This window comes from Postia placenta, assembly GCF_002117355.1.
Source record: "Postia placenta MAD-698-R-SB12 unplaced genomic scaffold POSPLAscaffold_18, whole genome shotgun sequence".
NCBI classification, from domain to species: domain Eukaryota; kingdom Fungi; phylum Basidiomycota; class Agaricomycetes; order Polyporales; family Adustoporiaceae; genus Rhodonia; species Rhodonia placenta.
The window spans coordinates 838,957-861,756 of NW_020169849.1; the positions used below are offsets into that span (position 1 = coordinate 838,957).

The 22,800-nt window shown below is 52.6% G+C and overlaps 6 protein-coding genes across 6 annotated transcripts; 4 read left to right on the plus strand and 2 right to left on the minus strand.

The window, feature by feature from the left end:
• Window positions 1-263: 263 nt before the first annotated feature.
• POSPLADRAFT_1061757 (hypothetical protein) lies at window positions 264-714 on the plus strand (the record flags this gene model as incomplete). The annotated part of the gene is made up of 2 exons (XM_024481422.1): window positions 264-287; window positions 391-714. 2 exons carry the CDS (start codon window positions 264-266, stop codon window positions 712-714), a joined length of 348 nt encoding a protein of 115 aa, XP_024334315.1.
• A 642-nt stretch (window positions 715-1,356) lies between these two features.
• POSPLADRAFT_1036952 (hypothetical protein) lies at window positions 1,357-3,221 on the plus strand (the record flags this gene model as incomplete). Its single annotated transcript, XM_024477183.1, has 8 exons — window positions 1,357-1,359; window positions 1,421-1,719; window positions 1,776-1,935; window positions 1,994-2,099; window positions 2,238-2,391; window positions 2,541-2,613; window positions 2,785-2,869; window positions 3,112-3,221. 8 exons carry the CDS (start codon window positions 1,357-1,359, stop codon window positions 3,219-3,221), a joined length of 990 nt encoding a protein of 329 aa, XP_024334316.1.
• Window positions 3,222-4,816: 1,595 nt separating this feature from the next.
• Window positions 4,817-5,874, plus strand: POSPLADRAFT_1067870 (hypothetical protein). Its single transcript, XM_024482238.1, has 3 exons — window positions 4,817-5,623; window positions 5,683-5,763; window positions 5,816-5,874. The coding sequence occupies exons 1-3, from the start codon at window positions 5,190-5,192 to the stop codon at window positions 5,835-5,837; spliced, it is 537 nt and encodes a 178-aa protein (XP_024334317.1). The 5' UTR covers window positions 4,817-5,189; the 3' UTR covers window positions 5,838-5,874.
• Window positions 5,875-7,120: 1,246 nt separating this feature from the next.
• Window positions 7,121-8,521, minus strand: POSPLADRAFT_1036953 (hypothetical protein; the record flags this gene model as incomplete). The annotated part of the gene is made up of 4 exons (XM_024477184.1): window positions 7,121-7,762; window positions 7,818-8,237; window positions 8,320-8,432; window positions 8,488-8,521. 4 exons carry the CDS (start codon window positions 8,519-8,521, stop codon window positions 7,121-7,123), a joined length of 1,209 nt encoding a protein of 402 aa, XP_024334318.1.
• A 309-nt stretch (window positions 8,522-8,830) lies between these two features.
• POSPLADRAFT_1036954 (hypothetical protein) lies at window positions 8,831-10,305 on the minus strand (the record flags this gene model as incomplete). Its single annotated transcript, XM_024477185.1, has 6 exons — window positions 8,831-9,202; window positions 9,263-9,543; window positions 9,608-9,752; window positions 9,808-10,001; window positions 10,048-10,126; window positions 10,186-10,305. The coding sequence occupies 6 exons, from the start codon at window positions 10,303-10,305 to the stop codon at window positions 8,831-8,833; spliced, it is 1,191 nt and encodes a 396-aa protein (XP_024334319.1).
• A 1,922-nt stretch (window positions 10,306-12,227) lies between these two features.
• POSPLADRAFT_1156503 (hypothetical protein) lies at window positions 12,228-14,600 on the plus strand (the record flags this gene model as incomplete). Its single annotated transcript, XM_024487074.1, has 8 exons — window positions 12,228-12,461; window positions 12,520-12,758; window positions 12,838-13,391; window positions 13,442-13,607; window positions 13,663-13,966; window positions 14,016-14,128; window positions 14,185-14,336; window positions 14,404-14,600. 8 exons carry the CDS (start codon window positions 12,228-12,230, stop codon window positions 14,598-14,600), a joined length of 1,959 nt encoding a protein of 652 aa, XP_024334320.1.
• Between the last annotated feature and the right edge of the window lie 8,200 nt (window positions 14,601-22,800).

A 22,800-nucleotide genomic window follows, 5' to 3' on the forward strand; every position in this document is an offset into this window, starting at 1 on the left:
TCAAGCGACAGGGGAAGATCTGAAAGCTGGGGGCGTCCGACTAAATCTCACCGAAGCGATGGTGAGCAGTGCTCAAACCTAAGGCTAGGGACAAGAAAATGTATTAGTTAGTGTAAGGTAAATGAGAGAATACAGGAGCTTACTGACCTAGGGACAAGAGGTCGAAACTGAGGTCCCTAGGGCAGCAGAGGCCGGCTTATATACATGGGGAGATTAGGGCAGGCTGTGCACGTTGGTCCGTGCGCAGCTGGTCTGTGCGCAGCATGCCGACGCGGCCACGGGGGCCGGTGAGTCAGAGCGGCTGTGTCAGCGGGGCCCGAGCTGTGCCGTGCGCTGCCGCCCCATCTAATCTAATCGTACAGTAGATAGTGACGCGTCCATATCAGGCAGGTAGTACAGAGGTCGCGGGTTCGAGCCCACGAAAAGGAAAAAATTAAAAAACGGCTGGACGCCGTACCAAGTCGTGGCAACCTCGTCAAGTGGAAGGGTTATGACGACTCGCACACGTCATGGGAACCGGCGCGCAACGTTGCCAATGCGCCGGCCCTCATAGCCGACTTCCACCGGAAGAATCCAAACACCCCTTGTCGCCTCAACGCTGCTACCTTTGGTGGTCTCAACTTTCAGCCAATGCCTTCGCCGCTGACTGAAGCACGCTGCCGCTCCGGGTGGGAGATGGGCAAGGGCACCTCGCATGAGGTCATGCGCCATTGAGGGGGGGGTAATGTCACAAGTTGGTACGGCGCCTAGCCGTTTTTTAATTTTTCCCTTTTGCGGGCTCAAACCCGCGACCTCTGTACTACATACCCGATATGGACACTTCGTTATCTACTGTACAATCAGATTAGATAGGATGGCAGTGCGCGGCACAGCTTGGGCTCCGCTGACACAGCCGCTCTGACTCACCGGCCCCCGGGGCCGCGTCGGCATGCTGTGCACGGACCAGCTGCGCACGGACCAACGCGCACAGCCTGCCCTTATCTCCCCATGTATATAAGCCGGCCTCTGCTGCCCTAGGGACCTCAGTTTCGACCTCTTGTCCCTAGGTCAGTAAGCTCCCATGTATCCTTACTTACCCTTTACTAACTAATACATTTCTTGTCCCTAGCCTTAGGTTTGAGCGTCGCTCACCATCGCTTCGGTGAGAATCAGTCAAACGCCCCCAGCTCCTTTTAGGTTTTCCCCTGTCGCTAGACCTCAAGTCGCGACAACAAGGGTTAGTGTCTTCCATCACGCTCGTGATTTGTATTGCGTGGGGTGATGGACTCTTGCCAGAACCCTTTTTCAGACACGAACCATAAATGGCGTGCTCCCAGGCACAGTCACGGGCAACCCATTCTTTCACGTAGACAACACATGGTCTGCTGTCAATCTATACGGAAATTAGTCTGCATCATATCCCTGCATCGCTACTTATCAGTCCGGGGCCAGCCTTTCGTTCACGCTGAACAAGACGGTCGGATTTGAGATATACGGCAGTGATGACTGGATGCAAGGCCTATTCACCGTCACAGTGACATCTCCCGGTGGTGAATTCACCATAGTGTCCGTACCAGATAGTACGATCGAATACAGCTCGCGATCGGGTTGGACGGCGCTGAGCCAGCTCAAATACCTCGCAACAGGCCTCGATTGTACACAGACGTACACCGTGGTGGTGAAGAATCTGGGAAATATGTTCAACCTTGCCTCTGTCGTTGTCCACGATGCAGTCCCCAGGTACGTTGCTAGTATATGGAACAAACCGCCTTCAAATACTTATGGCATTTTCCTAGTTCAACTGTATCTGCAAGCAGCTCGTCATCGCGCACGAGCGGGGGACCTATAATGACCGCTGAGACTATAGGCTCGAGACCTGCGTCGCTTGGTAGTGCTGCTGCATCCTCAAGGGCACCAGCACCGAGTCCCGGTACAAGTGCTGAGGCTGGAATTGCGGTATGCCACTGTTTGACTCTTGCATCCAACCTGTACCATACTAAAAAGGGCTCGTCAGGTTGGCGCAGTCATGGGCGTCATACTCCTGCTAGCTGTTGTACTCTGTCTTTGGCGCAGGAGGGAATTGACAGGTGAACGCAACCACCCCCCATCGCCTGATACTCGTACGTTGCGCCATAGTGGACAACATCTATCCTCTGCCGCTGGAGACGAATCACAAACGAGTCCACGGCCTTATCCACTCTTCCAGCCTGACACGACACCAGTCAGGTTGAAGTCGTCCCCGTTGCTACGTTTGACAGCCTTTCCGAGCTCCAGCGGAAATATACATGCACCACCTGTGGAACATACGCCCGCTCCACTGATTCAGAGTCCGGTAGTGGATATAGGAGTCCACGATACGGCTGGCCCCAATATCTACGAACAAGACGCTGGTCCGCTGGTCCTGCCTCCGAGGTACGATGAAGCGTGGGCTGATCGTGCTCGCAACCCGCGACAGCAGGTACAGAATAAGCAGAATAACTTTCAGGGAACGCACTAGTCTTTGGAATATGGACACTTCAGTTATGCTTGTCCGTTCTATATATATCTTGAAAATGCAACAGCATTTGCGACGATCTTGACCCTGCCACTTGTGTCGAGAGTTGTGCAAAGGAGAATGGCAGTGGAAAGCATGAGGTAAAATGGTTTGCAGAAACATTTCCTATGTGGCGCTGCACAACACGAAGTACTCAACTGCCGTGCAGAACAACGTGAGCTCAGCAGCTCTTTGTGCGTCTATGGGTTTGAAGCCACAGCGTGCATTCGATCTAATAGTCACAGATTAGCGGAACCTCGAACTTACGTCAGACGCTACGCACGCAATACATACCGCGTTCGGGTACCTTGCGGAATGACAACAATGTCAGTATTGACAAGCAATGGGACATGCTAGGTCATATGGGATAGCACACTAGAGGCCAGGTCGGCGAGCCACGTTTCGTACCGTGTATGTTCTGTCAGGCAGTTTGAAGGCCTGATTTGTGGAAGCGATTGAATCATACTGTACAGCTGCAAAAACTACTGTCTGGCATAGTCTGAAAATGTGATCGCGTTAATTCTAACCGAGCATCCCGCATCAAAGAAATACAGGAAGATTATACCATGATTTGCAATACATAAAACTATTCTGTTTAGTAAGTGACGAGTTCTATGCGAGAGCAGTTAGGATGAAGCGCGTAAAGTGGAATGACTCAGATAGCGTACAGCCTGAGTTTGCCCTTCGTATGGTGTGGTGGATAGCATGACGCTCTTACAATGAAGTTGGCATTAGCTATGACGTCTTCGCATTTGAGAATGTGCTTTCTCGAAGAATGAACTCGAGAGTCGACCTGTGAGTCGAGATGACCATGCAGAAGATATGAAAAGGGCAGCAACAAGCCTCGACCGTCCTGATGCATTTCGGTTTACTTCAAGATGCACCAATTTATCAATAGCGAGCAGATGGACTTTGGCTATTTGAAAAAGTCCCCAGAGGATTTGCGTGTAGCTGAACGAAGAGACTGTAGCCTAGCTGCTCGTTTGCGTCAATATCTTCGAAGGAGACTGTGAGATCGCCGTTGAATGTCGTACCCGCTAAGTCACAACCTGCTCAAGTGCCGACGTGTATCTTAGAAGCAGCACATATGCCCTCCAATGGGCGACAAAGCTATCTACGCAATACGGGAGTCTCACTGGTGTTTTTGAGAATTTTTTTGTGCTCCGGGTAGTTCGTGCAATAGTACAACATCTGACCGATTGTAATGCTGTGAAGGCTGTCTCGTACGTAGAGCGATCAAAGGATGTATGGCACCATAGACGCTGCACGCACATTGATCCGAAAAGAATTCCGATAAACCCGCAGCCAAGCGCGTGGTTGAGGTCAAAGATTAGGCTGGAGGATGGCCGAGCAGAGATGATATCTGGATGGTGTATCGAACGTTCCCCTAAGCGCCCCACAAGACGAGAACAGCGATCAGCGCAGTGTGACAACAGAGAACAGGCATACGATGTATATCGCCCGTGTCATCAACTATGTGTGATTGTCTGCAGATGGCACGGCACCACACAATACACGGGCGAAGTGATCCTATGATACCGTCAGTAGATGCGAACCACGACGGCATGCACACAGAAACTCGGGCGAGATGGAGAAATGAGTTCCAAAGTGAATGCCGAGTGGTAACTCAGGTATACCATGCCGAGCTTGAGTAGCATAGTCTCACTCGCAGCCGTACAGTCCCACCGGAGGTAGCCGAACGTATAAGGCGCACTGACGTATACCTCGTGCTCCAAAACATGTCGTCTGCCGTGCTCGAGTGGCTCTGCTACTGCCGGTAGCAGCCAGCAGTCACACTCTGAAGTCACGCAGCTTCTACGGGCTGACACAGACAGTGCGATGAAATCCTCACGCGCGTAGCGGCAGAATGCGTAGCGTGTGGAATCCATACTGACTACGCAAAGTGGTTTGAATCTGAGACACCCAGACGCGAGACCCATTGAGTGCAGCTGGGTAGCATGGCTTGCGACCGTCGTATATCGTGCATTCAAAGATACCTGTCGCTCCTACTTAGCTTATGTGTTACTTGGGGTGACATCTACTCCTGAAAGTGCATCTCCGTTAGCGCAGAGTACAGACGAGCCGAAAATCACAGAGTAAACACGAATCCCACAAGACCCAACCATTTCCGCGCTCTTTTTCAAGGCAGTATACGCCTCCGACTCGGAGTCCAGCATGCAGATCTTGAAGGCGTCTGTAAACTTGTCAAGCCGCCATATTGTCCAAATCGGGCAAAGTCAGGGGCGCTCGTTCCCGCGCGTCTCTCGTCCCCGCCGCTCCCTCTGACCTCTAACTTCCATCACCCTCTGGCAGCTCTGAGTCATTCGACTTTTCAGCAGCGATGCAAAGCGCTATAGCTAACAATGACGACACTGCTTCCTCCACGTATGTTTCTATTGCCGACAAGAGCGACGACGACCCGCATCCATAACTCGTCGAGGCGTCGCTACCTGCAGTCCCGGGGCGCGCAGAGGTTCCCTCTTACAGCACACCCGCGGAGTCTTTCGTATCTCGGCAGGACACACCTGTCCCAGCTGCGGAACCCGAGTCTCACCGGGGCGACTCAGTGTCGCGACGACGCGACGGGACATGGGACACTCGCGACTCTGCTCTGGGCGACTCTCACTTCGACTCTCTTGACGCAGCAGAGACCATTAAGCTATCAAGCTAGTGGAGGATGCTGACCGGCTCCCTGTGTCTGATGACGCGGGCAAGGCCTCTCAGGAGGAGCGTGAGGAGCGTGAGGGACTGCCAGCTAAGTCGCCTCTCCACTTGTCCTGTTGACATCATGCAGTGTTTGCTCGCAGCAGGGCGAAGTGGGCTCTCCACACGTGCAGTGAGCGGTAGTACGGTCCTACACCTATTTGCAGGGCGGATGTCAGCGCGATGGCGCGTGACCCAGTCGCGGGCACGTCGCTGGAGATTCGACAGTACATTACTCGTACCTGCAGCCGGAAACTGGCCTATTGCGGGTGAAGCGCTGCAGCAGATGCACGCCTCGGACCCCGAGGATCTCGTGGTCAAATTGAGATATGCTGTGGACGATTGCTGTGCACGCTTGACGGGCCACCTACGACCTCATGGCATTTTGGTCATTGGCGGATACAGGAGGTGCGTGTGCTCTGTTGACTTTGTATACGCCCAGGTGCTCAGATGTTGTGAACCTTCAGAGGGTATTCGGATGCTCGAGGACGCGATCAAGTTATCGCCGTCTACGACACTGCAAGGAGAGCGGCTTTTGTTCAATTTATGTGAGCGGCCTACTCTATTGTAGCACGGACGCCAGCCAACTGTCACCCCAAGTGAAGGTTTCCAGAAAGGTTAATAATGAGACAAAGTATATCATACCATCCGGTGGTGAATATGGGATGTCATTGTGCGATGACTTATATGCAGGCCTGCAATCGGGCGCATGGACCGTTAAGTTATGAGCGCAATGCGGGTCGTCGGGGGCCGTTCAACAAGCCAATCGGAGCTTCGTGGCTCTACTAGACACGGTCAATTCTTGATCATGCTGTTCACTCAGTTTGCCTGATTCGCTTAATACGAACGTTCTAGTGAGCGCTGAGCATCGCCTTTGCTATTATTTGTCAAGTTAATCTCACCCAAAGGTTCTCCTTGTCCCTCCTCGTTTAGTGTAGGCAACAATTTGTTGTAATCTAAGTTGTAGCTAGGTGATAACATTAGAGAGTAAGCGCACAGCGTAGCGGGGTACGTACGAGCATCCAAGCTCACGCGCTCAAGTGTAGCATCTGAAATAGATCATTTCCAATTTGAGCATATCATTCTGAATACATTGTTGAATTAAGCGTAACGCCTTTTTAGCCTATAGCTAAATGGTTAGTACTTCTACCACTTGATGATAACCAGTCTACGCTAGCGTCATTCAACTGTTTCTTATTATCTTCGAAGACTACTAGTTCTTGCTGACGACACTGATCTGCTCCGAGCGCGCGCATCGTCGAATCCCCGACATCATGCTCTCGCGTATGCATGCTACTCCATTTGTGCCATCTGCGGAACAAGAAAGATAGTATGATGCGGCCGTACAAAGTTACGACTCAAAATCTAATTCCAAGCACGTCGAAGACAAGTACTGAAGCTAGCTTTGTGCCTCGCTATCACCAACGACTGTTCGTGCGCAGATGCACATCAGTCACCCTTGCAGGCTGCTAGGTATGTACTTCATACTTCCGTGTTCGTCTGCGGTGCTTCCTCCTTCACCTGTCATCTTGAACTGTGTGCTGTACTCCGTGGCTTTCAGTGTCTTTCAGGCATCCCGGCATTGTTTAGCTACCGCGCCGACGCGCTGGCCGCTGTCCTCCGAATTAGGTTCGACGACTGTCGACAGTGCAGACGGTGCTGTATCCACGGTTTCGCTCCAAGTTTTACTATATTGGGCACAGGCTACATCAGGGAAACACAGTGTCCACCAGTCAGTGTCATTGACCATGTCGTTTTTGACTGCAATGCGCTCTCGGAATATGCTTCTGCCCATGAGCACGGCGATTGTAAGACACAGAGACTAATCTCCTTGATATCCTCGACAGAGTCAAGGTACACGAATACATCTGGACTCGTAGATTATCCATATAATCAGTGATGCGGTCAGGCTGTGGTTTTGCTCTCCCAGAACGGCCCCGTAAATCTAGAAACTTGGTCATAGAAATACCCTTTCTCGTCCTCATATCTACTGCGCACACGTATGTATGTTCTCAAAAGTTGAGAAACAAGATCCTCAACATCTGGCTCCCCACGCAGCCGGCGAGCGAGCGCGTCACCCACCACACAGCCCATCTTCATGGCCGTGATCATGCCCTGCGACGACAGCGGGTCAAATGCCATCGCGGCGTCCCCAACCGCGAGCCACCCATGCGTCAGCCGATCCTCCATCGGGGGTACCAGATGTGACGATCCTGCCGCTGTGCATCCTGGTCGTGGTTCCTTTCCGTGGCCCTCCGCAACTGCCTCGTACCCGTGCTCAGCAATCACCCGTGAGATGTATTTCGTCTCATCCAGGAGCGCCAGAAAGCCTGCCTGCTTGCGTGCGAGCTTGGCTGATGCGTCATCGTCGTTTGTATGATACACTACGACGCGGCGGCCTCTGGGTAGCTGTGCCGTGTACCACCATCCCGCTGTGGCTGCCTCGATCACGGTCCGACCATCGTGATCATGCTGAGTCGACGCCGTAGCGCTGAACAGCATGTGGAACGCGAGCAACGCGTCCGTCTTGATCGTCTTCGCACCGAGCTGAGACATGCTTCAGCATACGCGGACTAGGGAAGGGTGATATAGCCTCGCGCACCTTTCGTGCGACAGAAGCCTTCCTGCCTGACGCGTCAACCAGCCACTTGGCGCGGTACGTGTCGGTCTCGCCCGAACCATACCGTCTCACATATACTATCCAGCCTTGGTACTCTGGCGCTTCTGTCTTTTCGACCTTGTTGAATACGCCATGCACCACTGTGCACTGTGAGCCTGCTGTGGTGCCTGCGACAGCATCACGCAGACACTGGTCGAATCGCGCGCGGTCTAGATGGAGCCCCATTCCAAACGGGTTAGAGACGGCGTATGTCTCCCGCAGGTCCGGTGTTTCCCACGCGGACGCGTTCCCCGAGCAGGGCATATGTACACCCTCGGCGATATCCTTCGTGAAGTCTGTGTACAATGTAGGTGAAAGGTACACAAGCATGTTCTTAGCGTCCGCCGGGAGTGACTCCCCGATCTGGAGTAGCGCGACGATCCATCAATAGACACACATCAGCGAGATGTGGGTGTGGGGAAGACACAGCATTAGAGATGCTCACCTTGAAGGCGGCAGGATCTGCATCGTCTAGAAGTAGAGTTGTGACATCCGGGTTGGACTTTCGAAGAGACAAGGCTGCGGCACAACCTGCTGGGCCGCCTCCGACGATGATTACTGAGGACACGATGCGTAAGCATAGATGGCAAAAAGCGCTTTATGGTGAGTTCACCATCATAGCCACTAGCATGCGAATGCGTACTCATAGTCAATACCAGAGAGGGGCGCAGTGGGCAGAGACAATTGGGATGGCAGTCGGGGCATATATATATATACATATAATGCATTAGCACGTGTTTTGAGGGAAAATCCTAGGCACGGTGCCACTTAAGATCGGTCTCTAGCTCTCAGGGGAAGCGCATATGCATGACCTGGGGCGTTGTTTCCTATATAGAGCCTAGCCGAATGCAATTGTACTTGTATATTTACACAGGTAATGCTCATTCATAGCAAACGATCCTTGAGGTTCGCTTATACCAACGCATATATGCATGTGACGATTGTATATACGATGCTCAAGTCTCAGTCGGATAAGATGCGCGCTCGATGCTGAACCTCACCAACTCTAACCCGCGTTTCTGTACTACGCTCGCAGCTGCTATCGCCGCATCCAAGTGCGTCCTGATTGCGCCCCACAGCTCGACGCCCGCCTTGTCCGTATTGTTTTCCCCGGCCGATGTCTCGTAGAAGTTGAATGTGGGCGCAGCATTCTCCTCGTCCGTGAGCTTTTGCTGGACGAGCTCGCCCGCCAAGGGGTTTAGGATGTCGAGCATAATGGGGTGAATGTTCCGGATCAGCTTCCTTCGGCGAAGTGAATCCGCAGTCTGCCAAGCTGCCTCAATTATGACGAGCAAGTAACAGTATGCAGCGTCGAAAGCGCGCGAGAGCTGCGTCGAGACATGCGTCGACATCAATGTACGAGCGCATCAGAACACGTGCGGACGCACCTGGTAGATGTACTCATTGCCCTTATACTTCTCCGTCGAAGGCGAGGCAGTGACGGGCCAGCAGGTCCAAGTCTTCCGTTTCTGATATAGCTCGAGGAAGAGCTGGTAGTGCGCTTCGGGGTACCCAACGGTGCCCTCACCCTGATTGATGATTGTGTCGATGGCCTGGTGAGCGGCCGCGTGATCCGTAATCTGAACCATCATGCCGTCAAAGAATTCTGCACCGCTAAACTGTCTTTCCTTATTGCTGAATTTAATCTTGTCTTTGCTGAGCTTGATTTCTGTGTAAAGAATTGCTAGTCAGGGCGCTAACCGCCGCGTCTCTGTGTGCGGGGTATGACTCACGCTCTTCGAGGTCACGGTAGAACTCCCCGATGCTGTTGTATTCTTCCAATTCTGCGTGCACCGTCCCAGGCTTGACCATCAGCTTGAGATCAGCTGATTCCTCTTCAGGGCTGAGCTCTGGAAATGGCTCATACGGAGCTTCGATCTGCCCACATACATGAGTACTACGACGGAAGGTAGCACGACATCTAGTGTCTGACCTGCAAAAACCGCTGCAATGCGTTCTTTTTGCAGCGTTCGAGCTTCAGAGGTATCTTTGTCCGGAGAACGGTGTCGGTATCACCTCCATACGTCGGAATATAGTCCTTGGCATAGAGCGTGGGTCCCCTCGTGTCGATGGCCGTGATAAGATTCCCAGCCAGCGCCATGTGTAGCATCTCTTGCTTCACAACGACTGCCGCACATTAGGTCAGGCGGTCACTGCTCAGGATATGCCTTACCTGCGATCTGGCTTTTCGCTCGCACACCGGAGCCGTCATCCTTCGTGAGATCAATGCTATACATGGAGAAAAGATATAACTGGCAGCGGTCGGACGAACATGAGCAAATATGAGTATCTGCCCTGTAAACATACATACGGGGATGGTCGTGAGCTCGACACGCAGTGCGTCTCGCAGCATGGTTAAGAGGCCTGGCTTGCCAGCAAAGATGCCGTTAACAGTGACCTTTGAGCAGGATATGATAGGCCCGGCGGTCATCTTGGGAGAATGGGCCTGTATGTCGAGTCGCAGTGGACTCAGCGCCGTGTTGTGAAGACTGGGAGTCTACGTTGAAACGATTTACGAGTTCACACACCTCGTCCGATTTAATATCACTGGCAGATTGAAACGAATAAGTCACAAGTCACGAACTGCATGATATCTCGTATATTTGGGTGCACGAATCGAGCGCTCACCTCAAGGGACTTGGCTTCGGATTAGGGCCAAGTCCCGCCTGTTCCCCGCAGAATTGTTTTCCAGTGGCTTCCAAGCTCTATGTGGGCCTTTCAAGCCATCACGGATCATAAATGTCCCCGAGATATCAGATCACGATATCAGGACACCCTAGATGGGGAGTGTATTGTATTTCGTAGCTCTTCCATGACTCTGTCATGTCAGGTTCGCTGCCCAATGTCCAGGATGAGAGCGATCGCCACCTCGCACATGTGTGAGGCGTGCGTGCAACATGAGCCACTCACATTTACTGCGGACAGGACCCATTATTCGGGGCCCGGATACATTTTCTGGTAGGTGTGCCCCTACTCCGGAAATTGCGCGCACGTAGGATAATGGCACCTTCTGTGAAGAAAGTACAATCTGGACTTCAATCGAAAACGTCAACCCTGCCGGACTTCGTGCGAATCGTGCCCGGGCTCCGGGAAATGGGTCCTGCCCGCGAGATCTCGCGGATGAGTGATCAATTACAAATTCATAAAATATTCCTATTTGAGGAAGAACGCGAAGTTCCAAAAGTTGCAAAGAGAGGATGTCTTTTGCGACCACCAATACAGCGATGTTTTCGCATGAAGAGACATTGACCACAATGGAATCATGTTCCTGGTATAAAAAGGCCAATGCATATGGCCGCATCGGCTAGACGAGGTTCCATTCCATCAAGGTGAGCTCCGTTGCTTCTGTTACGAAAGTCGAAAGGCCCTATTGTCCCGCAGCAGCAAATCATTCCCAAGAATGTCAGACCAAGCGCTGTAATCGTAAGCTAGCCGCAGCGGATATAGTTATGAGTGGACACATCCCTGGAAGCACTTTGGCCTCGTGGGGGGATCTAGCAATACAGCATTGCCTTGGGTCGGTTACAGCGTCCGGCTTGGACTCATCGTTGAACAGATAGTGCGCTCACCTTTTTGGACCTAAAAGGTCTTTATCTTGAGAATACGTCAATAAGAAAGTGTATTCACACTGGAGAACGTCCTGCTAGCATAGCTAAAGCACGCCCTTTCACCGCGGTGTAGATATTCACGTGCCTTACATTGTCTTGACGCCAATGTCTCGGTCTGCGGTCTTCAAGCTCATACTTACTTCCTGAGGCTACTTCGTGCATATCCTTATCGGCTGAGGCGGTGCCAAAATGCATCAATATCTAGGGTCGGATCACTTTGCGTAAAATGACAAGTACTGTGAGCATATAAGGAAGGTCGCAGACGACATTCAGTTCTGCATATCAAGAATCACAATAGACATGCTCCATGCACGATGTTGTGAGTGCATCCGAGATTGTGGGTTGAGTAAAACCTTCCGTATCAGGGTCTCTCAAGATATCTTCCGGGATGCTCAGGTGATGTTCTTTTGCCTATTCCTGTTGTGTCACCGTGTCTTGTAAATGTTGAAATTTCATTTTAGATGTCTTGGAAGCTGGCATAAGTGTAGCCGATCAGACGTTCGTGAACCCTAGGCCTAAGAGTGTACCTGAACACACGTGTTCTGCTCCTTCCGTTTGCTCCGAACGTCTTACAGAATTGGATGAGCTGTCTTGACCTCGATGTCGATATGGAATATCAGGATAGAAGCAATTTGTGAGTACATGACTCGTGTCTGTGACTCTTTGTTCTGTGACTCCAGTAGGTCTCCTTGCTTAAATACGGGGAACGTGATGCCGCGGTATGCATGTCCAATCTTGACCCATTATGAGTGCAGGAACGACGCTGCTGTTCAACGCTCAAGACGTCTCCCGCATAGAAATCTACCCCCCGATTGGCATTGCTCGTGTTGGTGACTCCGGTTTTGACCTTGTTACTGGTGTTACTCGTGGAGAGCCGCAATACTTCTTTCCGCCCGAAGTTCCAGGGCACGATCAGTTCCCTCCCGGCGACCTTGTGAACGGTGCGTTCAGGGACAGCTCGCAGCGCATCAAGAGACAAGTAAGTGCACAATTCAACGTTCCACTCTATCTTCATCTCTGAATATTGTTATACGCAGGCCGTCGTCTTTCATGTGTATGCGTTCAATAAGAATAATGAGATACTCGGGGAGGTACATCCCGGATCCGGTGTTACCATAACCTGGACAGTCCATGTAGTGAATTCAAAGCCATCGTTCTTCAAATTCAGAGGTATCTGTGCTATTCTGGGCGCGCATCCGCATTTTGAGCTCAACCTCATACAGGAAAGTATAGGACGCCATCTACAGAGCTACGAAACCCCGATGTGCAGCCTGACGTATGTCCCGCTTCCACTACTCGACGGAGATGACAGGATGCTCAGATTGCACACAGAAAGATCCTGACCAGCGGGACAGGCTGATCGTCGATCCAGGTCAGCTATCAATCACTGTCGAAGCAACTGGCAAGATGAAGAACAGCTGGTTCCCTATCACTGGATCATTCTATGGCTCGCAAGCGACACCAACCTTAGTATCCCTGGGTCAGATCTCTACAGACGACAAAGGACGCCTCATTTTCGTTGCAGGGGCAGGCTACTCGCGTTGTGTGTCGGAACCCAAACAGCCTCACTTCCAGCCCGACATCATCTCCGAGTTTGACAGCATTGACTGGGTCGATGACGTCTGCGACGGCTGGGTCGACGCCGCAGTCACATACACGAGCATGACCAGGACGGGGGTGAAGATGCTTTCCGTCCAGGCCCGGAAGGCGACCGTGATGAGTGCGCCCCCAAAGTTCGCGTGGGGCGTCCATGCGCCGACCACGCTATATGATATAATCGAAGACATCTACGTTGAAGCGAAGGGATGGAAAGCGCCCAGCACAGTGCAGTTTTACGAGCACATCTGGCCTGCACTGGGAGGGACGTATGAACTATCTTGGGTCAATCAGCAGGCGTTCCAGGGTCACGGTAGGCCATATTCTGGCTGACTGGCAGAGACTATTCTCACTGCGTTCCAGGGCCCGCCGGGATGGGCAACTTCATCCCGCTTGAGGGGGACCTCGCTAGCAAAGACGCTAGCCATGATAAGCTTCGGAGGGAGGTATTTAAACGTCTCAGGAAGCCTCAGTATGAGGATCCTGCGCAGGCTTCGACTATGTACATGCCACGCCTCTCTGGAGATGAGTGAGCGAACATTACTTCTACATATGCGATAGCATCGTGCTGACTGCATGTCGAGTGGCGACGCAATTGAGCCTGGGCAGGTCATTCCCTCGACGGGCGTCCCCATCAAGCGCTTTTCCGCCCTCACGGGCTTGCAGTATTCGCGCTTCGAGAAGTGGGCAGCCGGAACCTTCAGCGCTGACCCGCCCCGGTGGAAAGACTACGAGTCCATTGAGAAGGTTCCACTGCAGCTGCAGCCTCTCGCGCTCACTCTCGCGGCCCTCGAACACTCGACGGGTGATCCTCTGTACCCAGGGCTCGAGACGTACTGGATCGCAAAGGATCCAAGCATATACTCGTCAGACGTCCTATCCTTGCAGGTAAGTCTTTCGCTGGTCTGCGCCGTCACATTGAACAAACATGGCACAGAGTGCCACCATCCCACCCTTCCGTATAGACTACACGAAGGTTAAACCAGGCCATCTTTCGCGTGGACTCAGCCTCCCGTGGCAGAGCGACTTTTCTTTGTGCGAAACGCATTGGTGAGCTTCGCGATAAGTTGTATGAATCTCGCCTAAATAACTCTCTGCCGAGGCAGGTGGCCTTCTGGTCGCCCAGATGATGTCATTAACATCCTCGACTGGCAACGCGTGCTTGGGCACGGAACCTCAGTGTCGATGCGGGACTTTGTTGATAAGGTGTCACCTTTGCGGAAGAAATGGGCCCGCGGCCTTCGTGAGACTCCAGACTGTGAGTGCATGTCGATCTCGGACTGTTAGACGATTATTGACATAGCCGTCGTTTTCACTGGGAACAGACCCGCAAGACTATTACCCAGGCAGCACAGACATGGTGCATCAATGGCAAAACCTTGGTTTCATTAAGCAGAAGGACTATAAAGTTACCGACGGAACAACATCGCTCGCTGTGTGGCTCGAGGAGGAGCGATGCCGAATTCAGGAGCGGACGGAAGGCACAACAAGACTGGCTTCCGGTTTTGATGACGATGATTGATTGCAAATTGATACATCTTGCTATGTCCCCCAACATACTCTGTTCGGCTGCCGCATGCAAGTTCTATGACAGACCCTGTACTTCCTTCATGCTCGATATCCCTTGGTTTTGTACATGACATGAAATGCCGGAGACGTGCAAGCAAAGTGATACAACTGCTTTTAAGACAATATGATAAGGAACGCCGACCGTCGGGCTCTAGTGTATGTCATAAAAATAATCTATTCAGCTCGTATAACTACATATGCATTGAGACGTGTTGCTCGGTATCCACCGGCAACTCAAGCTCTAGACTCGGCCGTTTACCAGTCGTTGCGCGCAAAAGGACTGGGCAATGGTCGTTGGTCGCGACAACGTTTCATATACAGACCTTCAGGTAAGCTGGCTGTCAAGGGTCCGCGTGGAAAGTTATGAATGCTTCACTCCCCTAAGTCATGGCGCTTTTCGGTCATAATATGCCTTGTTACCCCGTGGGTATTCGTGATAGTTAACAGTGCCTTGCAGTAAGCTGTCGTACAGCTCGACCAATATCTCACCTTTGGAGAGGGCAAGTGGCTTGAGTGGTGTGTACGCAGAAGGAGGCCTCGACTGTATAACTAACGTGCGGGATTGTATTAGGGTAATCGGCTACCTCCCCCATCTGGAGTGTTCAAAATTGCCGCTTAAATATCATTAAAAAAGAGTATCCGCTGCTTTTGATGGTGGCGGCCGTGCGGGGATGACTATGCGTAGGAGTATGTTTGTATGAGATGAGGAAGAGCGAGAAAGAGCTAGGAATGGGCAGAATTTGAGATACTAGAGGAGTGCACGAGGTAGGCAGGCGAAAGTAGCAGGTCGAGTTGGAAATGAAGGCCAGGTATCATAATAACTCACTAACTCGTAACGGCTGGTACGCCGCTGCTTGTACACCGCCTTTTCCCAAAGACAGGCTTTTGGCGTTCTGCTCGAGGCACGGTATGCAAAGCCTTTGGAAATGCAAAATCGGCTTTCCGTCAACAACAGTGTGTTCGAACATTGACCTTGACATCGCGCACACTACGATGCGAGTTGAATCGGATCACGACCAAGCTACTGTAATGACGCAGCAATGATGCGGGAAAGCCTGAGACGACATCACGCTCCATGGTAAGGCTGAAGGCCTGTCCGCGATGTCCGCGGACGGGGTTAATGTGTACGTGATGGCATAATATGAGCATGTATTTGGCGTGAATATTCAGAGTGAATAACGGGGAGACAGTAGCAGAGCGTTCACACAAGAGGTCAAAGGGATACCCGCACTTTTCGAGGCCGTTGAGAGGGCCACATCAACGATGAAATAAACGCTCTCAGAAGCGTGTAGTTGCACGGCTAAGACAGGGAGAGGACGTGCGAAAGAAAATAGGAAATGCCACCGCATGCACAACGTGAAGAGTGTCTCATAGAATCACATGAGCGTACTCACCGAGTTTCAACAGCGCCTGATACCAAAAAAGTCGTATGTAGGCGGTGAGTGAAGACCATTCCGCATGCGCTCAATTAGTAGGAGCAAACAGGCAGAGTACTAGGGTTCATGAGAGAGCATGGGAGATGAATGCAGCCAGGATGCGCCAATCCTGCAGTGACGCCGTGCAGTCCTGGGTTTTCGATGACAATAGACTAAGGTAGAGGCGCACTGTATAGCTGAGGCACTGCGTGATGCTGTGCTAGAAGCCGACATCGCTTCACGTTGCATCTAGTACCGCTCATGTGCAATGGAGCGTCAACCCAAAATTAAGGCCGAAGCCCGTCTCCTCCAAGAGCCTCCTAGGCGGCGGTAAGAGGTTATCTACCCCGTATTCCAAATTGGGCATCTTTCAAAGTCCGCACGTCTCCGAGTCGCAACAGCAGCGGCCGTTCATCATATCGTCCGACCTCATCCCCGTCATTGAATTTCTCGAAGTGCATTGGGCTACAGTGACCATGAAGTTGCTTGTTATTCAATAACTCACAAGAACGACTAGCCAAAGCTCGTGGAATAATCGCTATCCGCAGTCCTGGAGCACGCACAGATCCCTAGCACACGCATTTGCCACAGCCGCAAAATCCTAGTCTTACCAGGCCGACTCTGTCACAGAACGCGTTAGAGGCAACTGACGACGTAGCTGTGTGGGGCACTTGCGACTCTACTCTCAATGTCTCTTGCTTCGGCTTTTCCGATGCAGTAGAGACCACTTAGCCAGCGCTGGATGCCGACCCGTTCCTTGTGCCCGATCACGCACACGAGGTCTCCCTCCCAGGAAAAGGCTAGTCGACTGACTTACTTGTGGGCTTGTCAGTTGACACAACACAGCAGTCGCTCGCGCAAGCAAACGGGGTGCCCCGGCTCAAGCATTCTCGCCCTCAGACCCGACGCTCAACGTCGACAAGCCGCCATCTCCTCTATCACCAAAGTCAGAGAGCGACGACGGAACAGAAGTAATCCGTGACTCGGTGGGTCGAGTCTTCCCACAGTTCACCACCCGATTTCAAATGTACGCTCTCACCTATTCTATATTCTGACCTGGTGGCCACGTCGACAGGCTATTTGTTACCTCTCTATGGTTAGACGCACCCTTTGCGTCTGTTCAAATATATCTCTCACTCGCCAAAAAAGTGGACCGCATGAGACCTAAGCGGCAAGCGGGACAGAGCGGACTCGACGCCTTTGTCGTGAGTGGTTTTGTGAGAAGACATGAGATTGATCGAAGTGTGCAGGTTGTCTGTGAGTGCGGCTGCAGAGGGTCAAGCGCGACACCGCAAAGAACTCTGCCGTGGTTCCTAGTACATCCGGCTCTCCTGTCTCGCACATCTGCAATTCTGCAACCAGACGTCCACTCAATCTACACGGTTCTGGAGGGCGTCAAGACTGCGAAAGCACAACAGTAGGCGTCCCACAAGAAGCTGCCGTCAAACCTGGAGGTGCTGCACGCACGGCTGAAGTATTGGGCGGGTGACTACATGGGGTATCCCAACGCGCTCGCTGGGCTGCTGAAGCAGTGCCAGGCGATGGCGCGGTAGCGAGGACTTCAGCGCCGCGGAGATGTAGCAGGAGCGTGGCGCGCGGATATGCCTCATCATCGTGTCGCGGCTCGTCGAGACGCATCAAGTCGCCTACTGTGCGGGTGCGGACAACGCGGGGCACCTACTAGAATTGCTCTGCAAACAGAATGATGTGAGCTCGCCGCACAACCAGTCCGAGATGACGTCGATGTCTTTCCAGGTCAGATATACCGGGCGCCGTGGCGCGCAGCCGGGCCGCGGGCACGTCGCTGAAGGCACTCAGCAGCGCATTGCTCACGTCTACATACGACGACTGGCCTGCTGCGGTAGAGCGCTGCAGTGCAGTGCTGTGGATGGCTTCTGTACGTTGCTTAAGCAGGAGTGAATCTGTGAACGGCCTATCCTATCGTGATACGAACACTGGCTGATTGACACTCCAAGGAACGGTGTATGAGCTGGGCTGGATAGCGCCGATCGAGAAGAAAATGGCGATAGCTTGTGCACAACTTGTTTGAGGGCGTCTGCCCGTTAGACTCACATTGTACTTGCGAGTTCATGATACCACGCAAAACTGTATACTAGTATGCTTTTGGAAAATACGGACATGGCAATGGACGATGCGTGTCTTCGTGCAGGACATTCTCGGATAAATCGTCATTGGTTGTACACTGAACTACTGCGGTTATAGGGATCCAGTTTGCGTAAGTTTGTGTATGATGAGATGAGCGGGAGCAGACCAGTGGTATAGTACCAAAACGTGACCGGTGCGAACAGTGCATGCTGCGTGGAGACAGGAAACTGAACAGAAGCGAATTTATACATGATTTATACATGTAGAGGGGTCCTAGGGAACAAGAATAAGGTGCACAAGTGAAAATGAAAGTCTAACGGCGCATGCGATGAAGTCACTGCGCCAGCCTCGGGGCTTCCTGGGCCGCTTGTGCGCGTTCATCGTGCTTGTCCATGTTCCTGCCTGCTCTCATCGCTTGTGGTAGATTCCAACCCTCACTAGTCTACAGCCACAACACGCTATCATGAATAACTGCCTACGCCCAGTGGGTAGTGGTTCCAGCGCTCTGCAATGCTTCTCCTCTGCACGACCAACGACTCGCACTCTAGTTTAGCAGGTCCTCCACTTCGTGTCTATCCGAGCCTTTGCGCTCTCCATCACATTATCGCTAGCGGCCACCACGCAACAACGAGCCAAGGTCGGGTTGCGATGGACGAGTGAAGCATCCCTCCCGGCCGGCCGAGGTCGCCCTTGGAGCTGGTGTGCGCGGGCGAAGGACTCGTTTGTGTCGGATTGCGACATACTGCGCACGCTGATGGAGTGGACGAGGATGAGGCGCGGCTCGAGCGCGAGATGAGCGGAAGTTGAATTGACATGGAGTCGTTGCCGTGAGTACTCGGTTCTGTGGTGTGGTTGCTGATGCACAATAGGAGTCTGATGTTATGCGGTGGCCAAGTGGCTAACTCCAAAGTCACACTTGCCGCCGCTGGCGTCGCGTATGGGCACACAATCGTTGTCCAATGGTAGCCGCTGAGCATAGCAACAACTGGTGAGTACCTGACACACTCGTGCGCTGTACCCAGCTAAAGCATCGCTGTAGTCGAATCCGTCATGACTAAATAGAGGCCATGCCGTCGTCGTTTTGCTCACCCCACCCTCTCTCGCCCTCTCTGCAGCGCGACCAGCCTCAAAACCCTTGCCGAAGGCTGGCCTTGTGCACTGGACGCTAGCCCCTCCTGTCATCTCGAACAGGATAATCTCGTCCACCGCTGGTGTTCCCTCCCGCATGTCTGTCTCCTCGCTAGATCGACGTCTTCCGGATTACTTTTAGGACACTAGACTATATCCACGAGCAGAAGGAGACACTTGAGTTCACATCGTCAAGGTCTAGCACCAGCACACCAGCGTACCCATGTCCGTCACTCTCACTGGACACGAGCCCGGATCGTCTCCCATCCTTGGCTAGCGGAATGGGCGAACGATGCAGCGCTTAAAGTCGGGCGCTGAGCCTGCGTTCATCGGCCGGTCAGATAGTGGTGGAGGCATCTTTGCCACCACGCCTCGTTGTCATCAGCGCGGATGCCCATCGGCAGCGCAATCACTCAAACTGACACAAGTTCACGTCCAGGCTGCCACTCCGTCTGCAGTGGGCGTCTCGTGGGACATGTTGGGTTAGTCGGTGTCCTGCTGTTCTCATATTGTTCAGGGTTAGGACGAAGGACGGAGCATATGCATGGTATGTTCTACGTTGCCGCCTTTCCTTACAGTGTCGGCGCGCCCCATCATTGCGCTGACGGCCGTCGCATCTGACAGGATCTGGCATGCTCACCCGCAAGCGGATATCTGATATTTATCATTTTGACGCCTCAAGGATCTCAAGGGCACGGGGCATCTCATCTGTTCTCGTCTCTGTCAGATCGTGTTCCTACACGGTCGCCTGCGCAGCCCCGGCAGGCGGCAGGGACGAATTTTCTCTTCCTGGCGGCCTTCTCTCGATGCGTATTACTTATGACGTCGCGTCAGTCTATGACATACGAGAAGGCGCTGACGTGCTGGTACGGCGTTGTCGGCCTCACCACATGCGTTCCTCGCGTCCCGCCAGCTCCTTCGCACTCAGCCTGCGTTCGTCCCGCCGGATGTAGCAGCACCCAGCTGCTGGCTGGCCTACCACCTCGCCGATTCCAGATGTGCACGCGAGTGCGCGCACTGAATACGGCCCCATCCCCATCATGGGAACACCACATCATTGAAATGCGGTCTCGATGAACCCGAGCGCCCCCGAACAACGTTTGTCGGCTCTTACACTGCTTTCTGCACTCCGAACGCGATGCACTGTGCTCATGTGCACCTTGTACCAGTGTCTCCAAGCGCGAATCTGTTAGTTGACATTCTACTCAGCGTTGGTGTCAGCGACCGCTGTTCGTGACGTAGCAGTGCCATGTCTTAGCACCAGACTTGTTCAGCAATCGCTCGCGTACGAGTATGGCTCCCTTGTTTTGCGCGCATACCTCCAGGTATCAACACTTCTTTCATTCTTGCCTGTACTTTCCAGATAACTCATTCATCTAAAGCAGCCGACGCCTCAAAGCTGTCCGCCTGCCCACGCGCCAACCTTACTCACTTCACCCGCTGCCTAATCCGTCAACGTGCTTCCCGTCTCCGCTCTCCAATCTCACCATCTTCGGGAGCCTCGCAGGGATGAAACGTCTGCGTGCGAGACCGCTGCTTTCGGTACTCAGCGCGACCATAGTTCTCTCTCCTCAATCACGCTGCGTCTATTCACTGCGCACACAGACTCTTCATGCGACGGCTCCGCTTCACTTGCGTTCTTGTGTAGCATCTGTCCTTCATGTTGTTGACAGTTTCCTCCGCTATCGGTGTTTCTCGTACTGTCCTCAGCATGTAAGCTCATTTGATAATTGAATGCATGGTAGCTGCTTTGGCTTTGATTAGACGTACGAATGGAAGTGACTGGATGTCATGTCCCCCTATGTTCCTACGCGTGGCTCTTTCAACTTGTAGCGCAATATCTATCAACAGGCAACATAGTGCTCGACCATCGGACCCGAGCATGCAGGATGTGGTGGGCTACCGTGATAGGGACTACTCGCTAGGCATGGTCGGGAAGACTCGCTGAGTAAATCCTACATGGTTCCCCTGGTCGCTGCTCATGTGTAATTCACCAGGCATCCAGTTTTCTGATGTCGATTTACCCTGGCCGAGCAAGTGAGTGCCTGCCACGCCGATGGCATGTGTTCTTCTGGAGCGACAGGTGATCCTGAACGCGCATCAACAGCAGGAGCACGTTTTCAATGCTCAAAGCGCTCGCCATCTGACGGGCATTGATCATTGCGGTAAGCCTCAACCCTCTGTCGCGAGGGGCTGCTCACCCTACTCATTCCTGTGTGCTGTTGCTAAGATGAGCGGCTACCCTGCCTCCTACGCCTGCACTGTCTGTGAGCGCAATGTCCCTTTTGCGTGCTGGGACATGCACGTCACAGAACACCAGTACCACAAGCGGCGGTAGCGCTTTGCGAATATCATGGTGATTCGGCATCAACGTGGTATCAAGCTTCTTGATGGAGTGCATGCTTGAAGCGACTGTGATCAAGTTGCGGGAATGCAGGGGGCTGTTCCGACATGCTATAGATAAGGTACATACGACTTCGACACTTACGGCCGCACTGAAGCCTAATACATGTCTCTCTATACAGTCGCGTCAGCTCAATAGCTGGTTTAAGACATCAACCATCCATCGCTCCTTCCGTAAACCTCATGCCTGACACGTTGACAATAGTGATGGCCATAGACGTCATGGTCGCGCACTGCCAGCGCTCCGATATATCTCATCGAATTTCCATTGGTTCGCGGGATATGTCAATATGATGCAGGCAAAGTGCTCTTCAAGAACCAGTCGGAGGTTAAGTGAGTGCCCCGCTTACCTTTTGTGTGACGGAGTATATGGTACGCCAGTTCTACTACAACAGGATTTGCTGACAGGTGCTACATGACTATCATAGTTACTGGCGGAACATGCGACACAGTTCGCTCCCTTTACTGTGACCTCTCTGACTCCGGTGTCCCGAAGAAGGTCTCGACAACCGTGAAACACCTCAATCTGGTGCCTGTGAGGTCTGTATGGATTCTAGACAGCCCGTACGTCGCCCACGTTATCCGATATTAGCCATTCAGATGATTGGTGAAGAGCGACCTTACAATAGATGTCGTACTCTATCCGTTTCCAAACAGTGACTAATAAGCAGCCTCGACTGGTCGCAGCGAAGCAGTGCGCGATGTCCTGACGTCCTGACGCCCTGCAATCTTACATCGCTGGAACGAGGGATGTATGATGCGTCGGCAAACGCGTATTCTTTGGCAGACCTCGTATTGTACATGGCACTTTGCGCGATGTTTTGCCAACGCCCATCCGCGGTCCCCCAATGGGATCAATTGCAACGTGAGGTTGCCGCTACCATCATTTGTAATACCACTGCTTATTGTTCTTGCGTCGTGCATCCCCCGTTCGAAGTGGCCGTACCGACCACTTCATGTCCTCGAGGCTACCTGAGCTTCGGGAGATGATTCCAGACGGCATCTTAGCTGAACAAGCGAGCATCGTGACATAAGTTGTACATGTAAGTATAACAGGATTACTTTCAGACGTAAAACAGGTTCTCCTCAGGCACAGGAAGG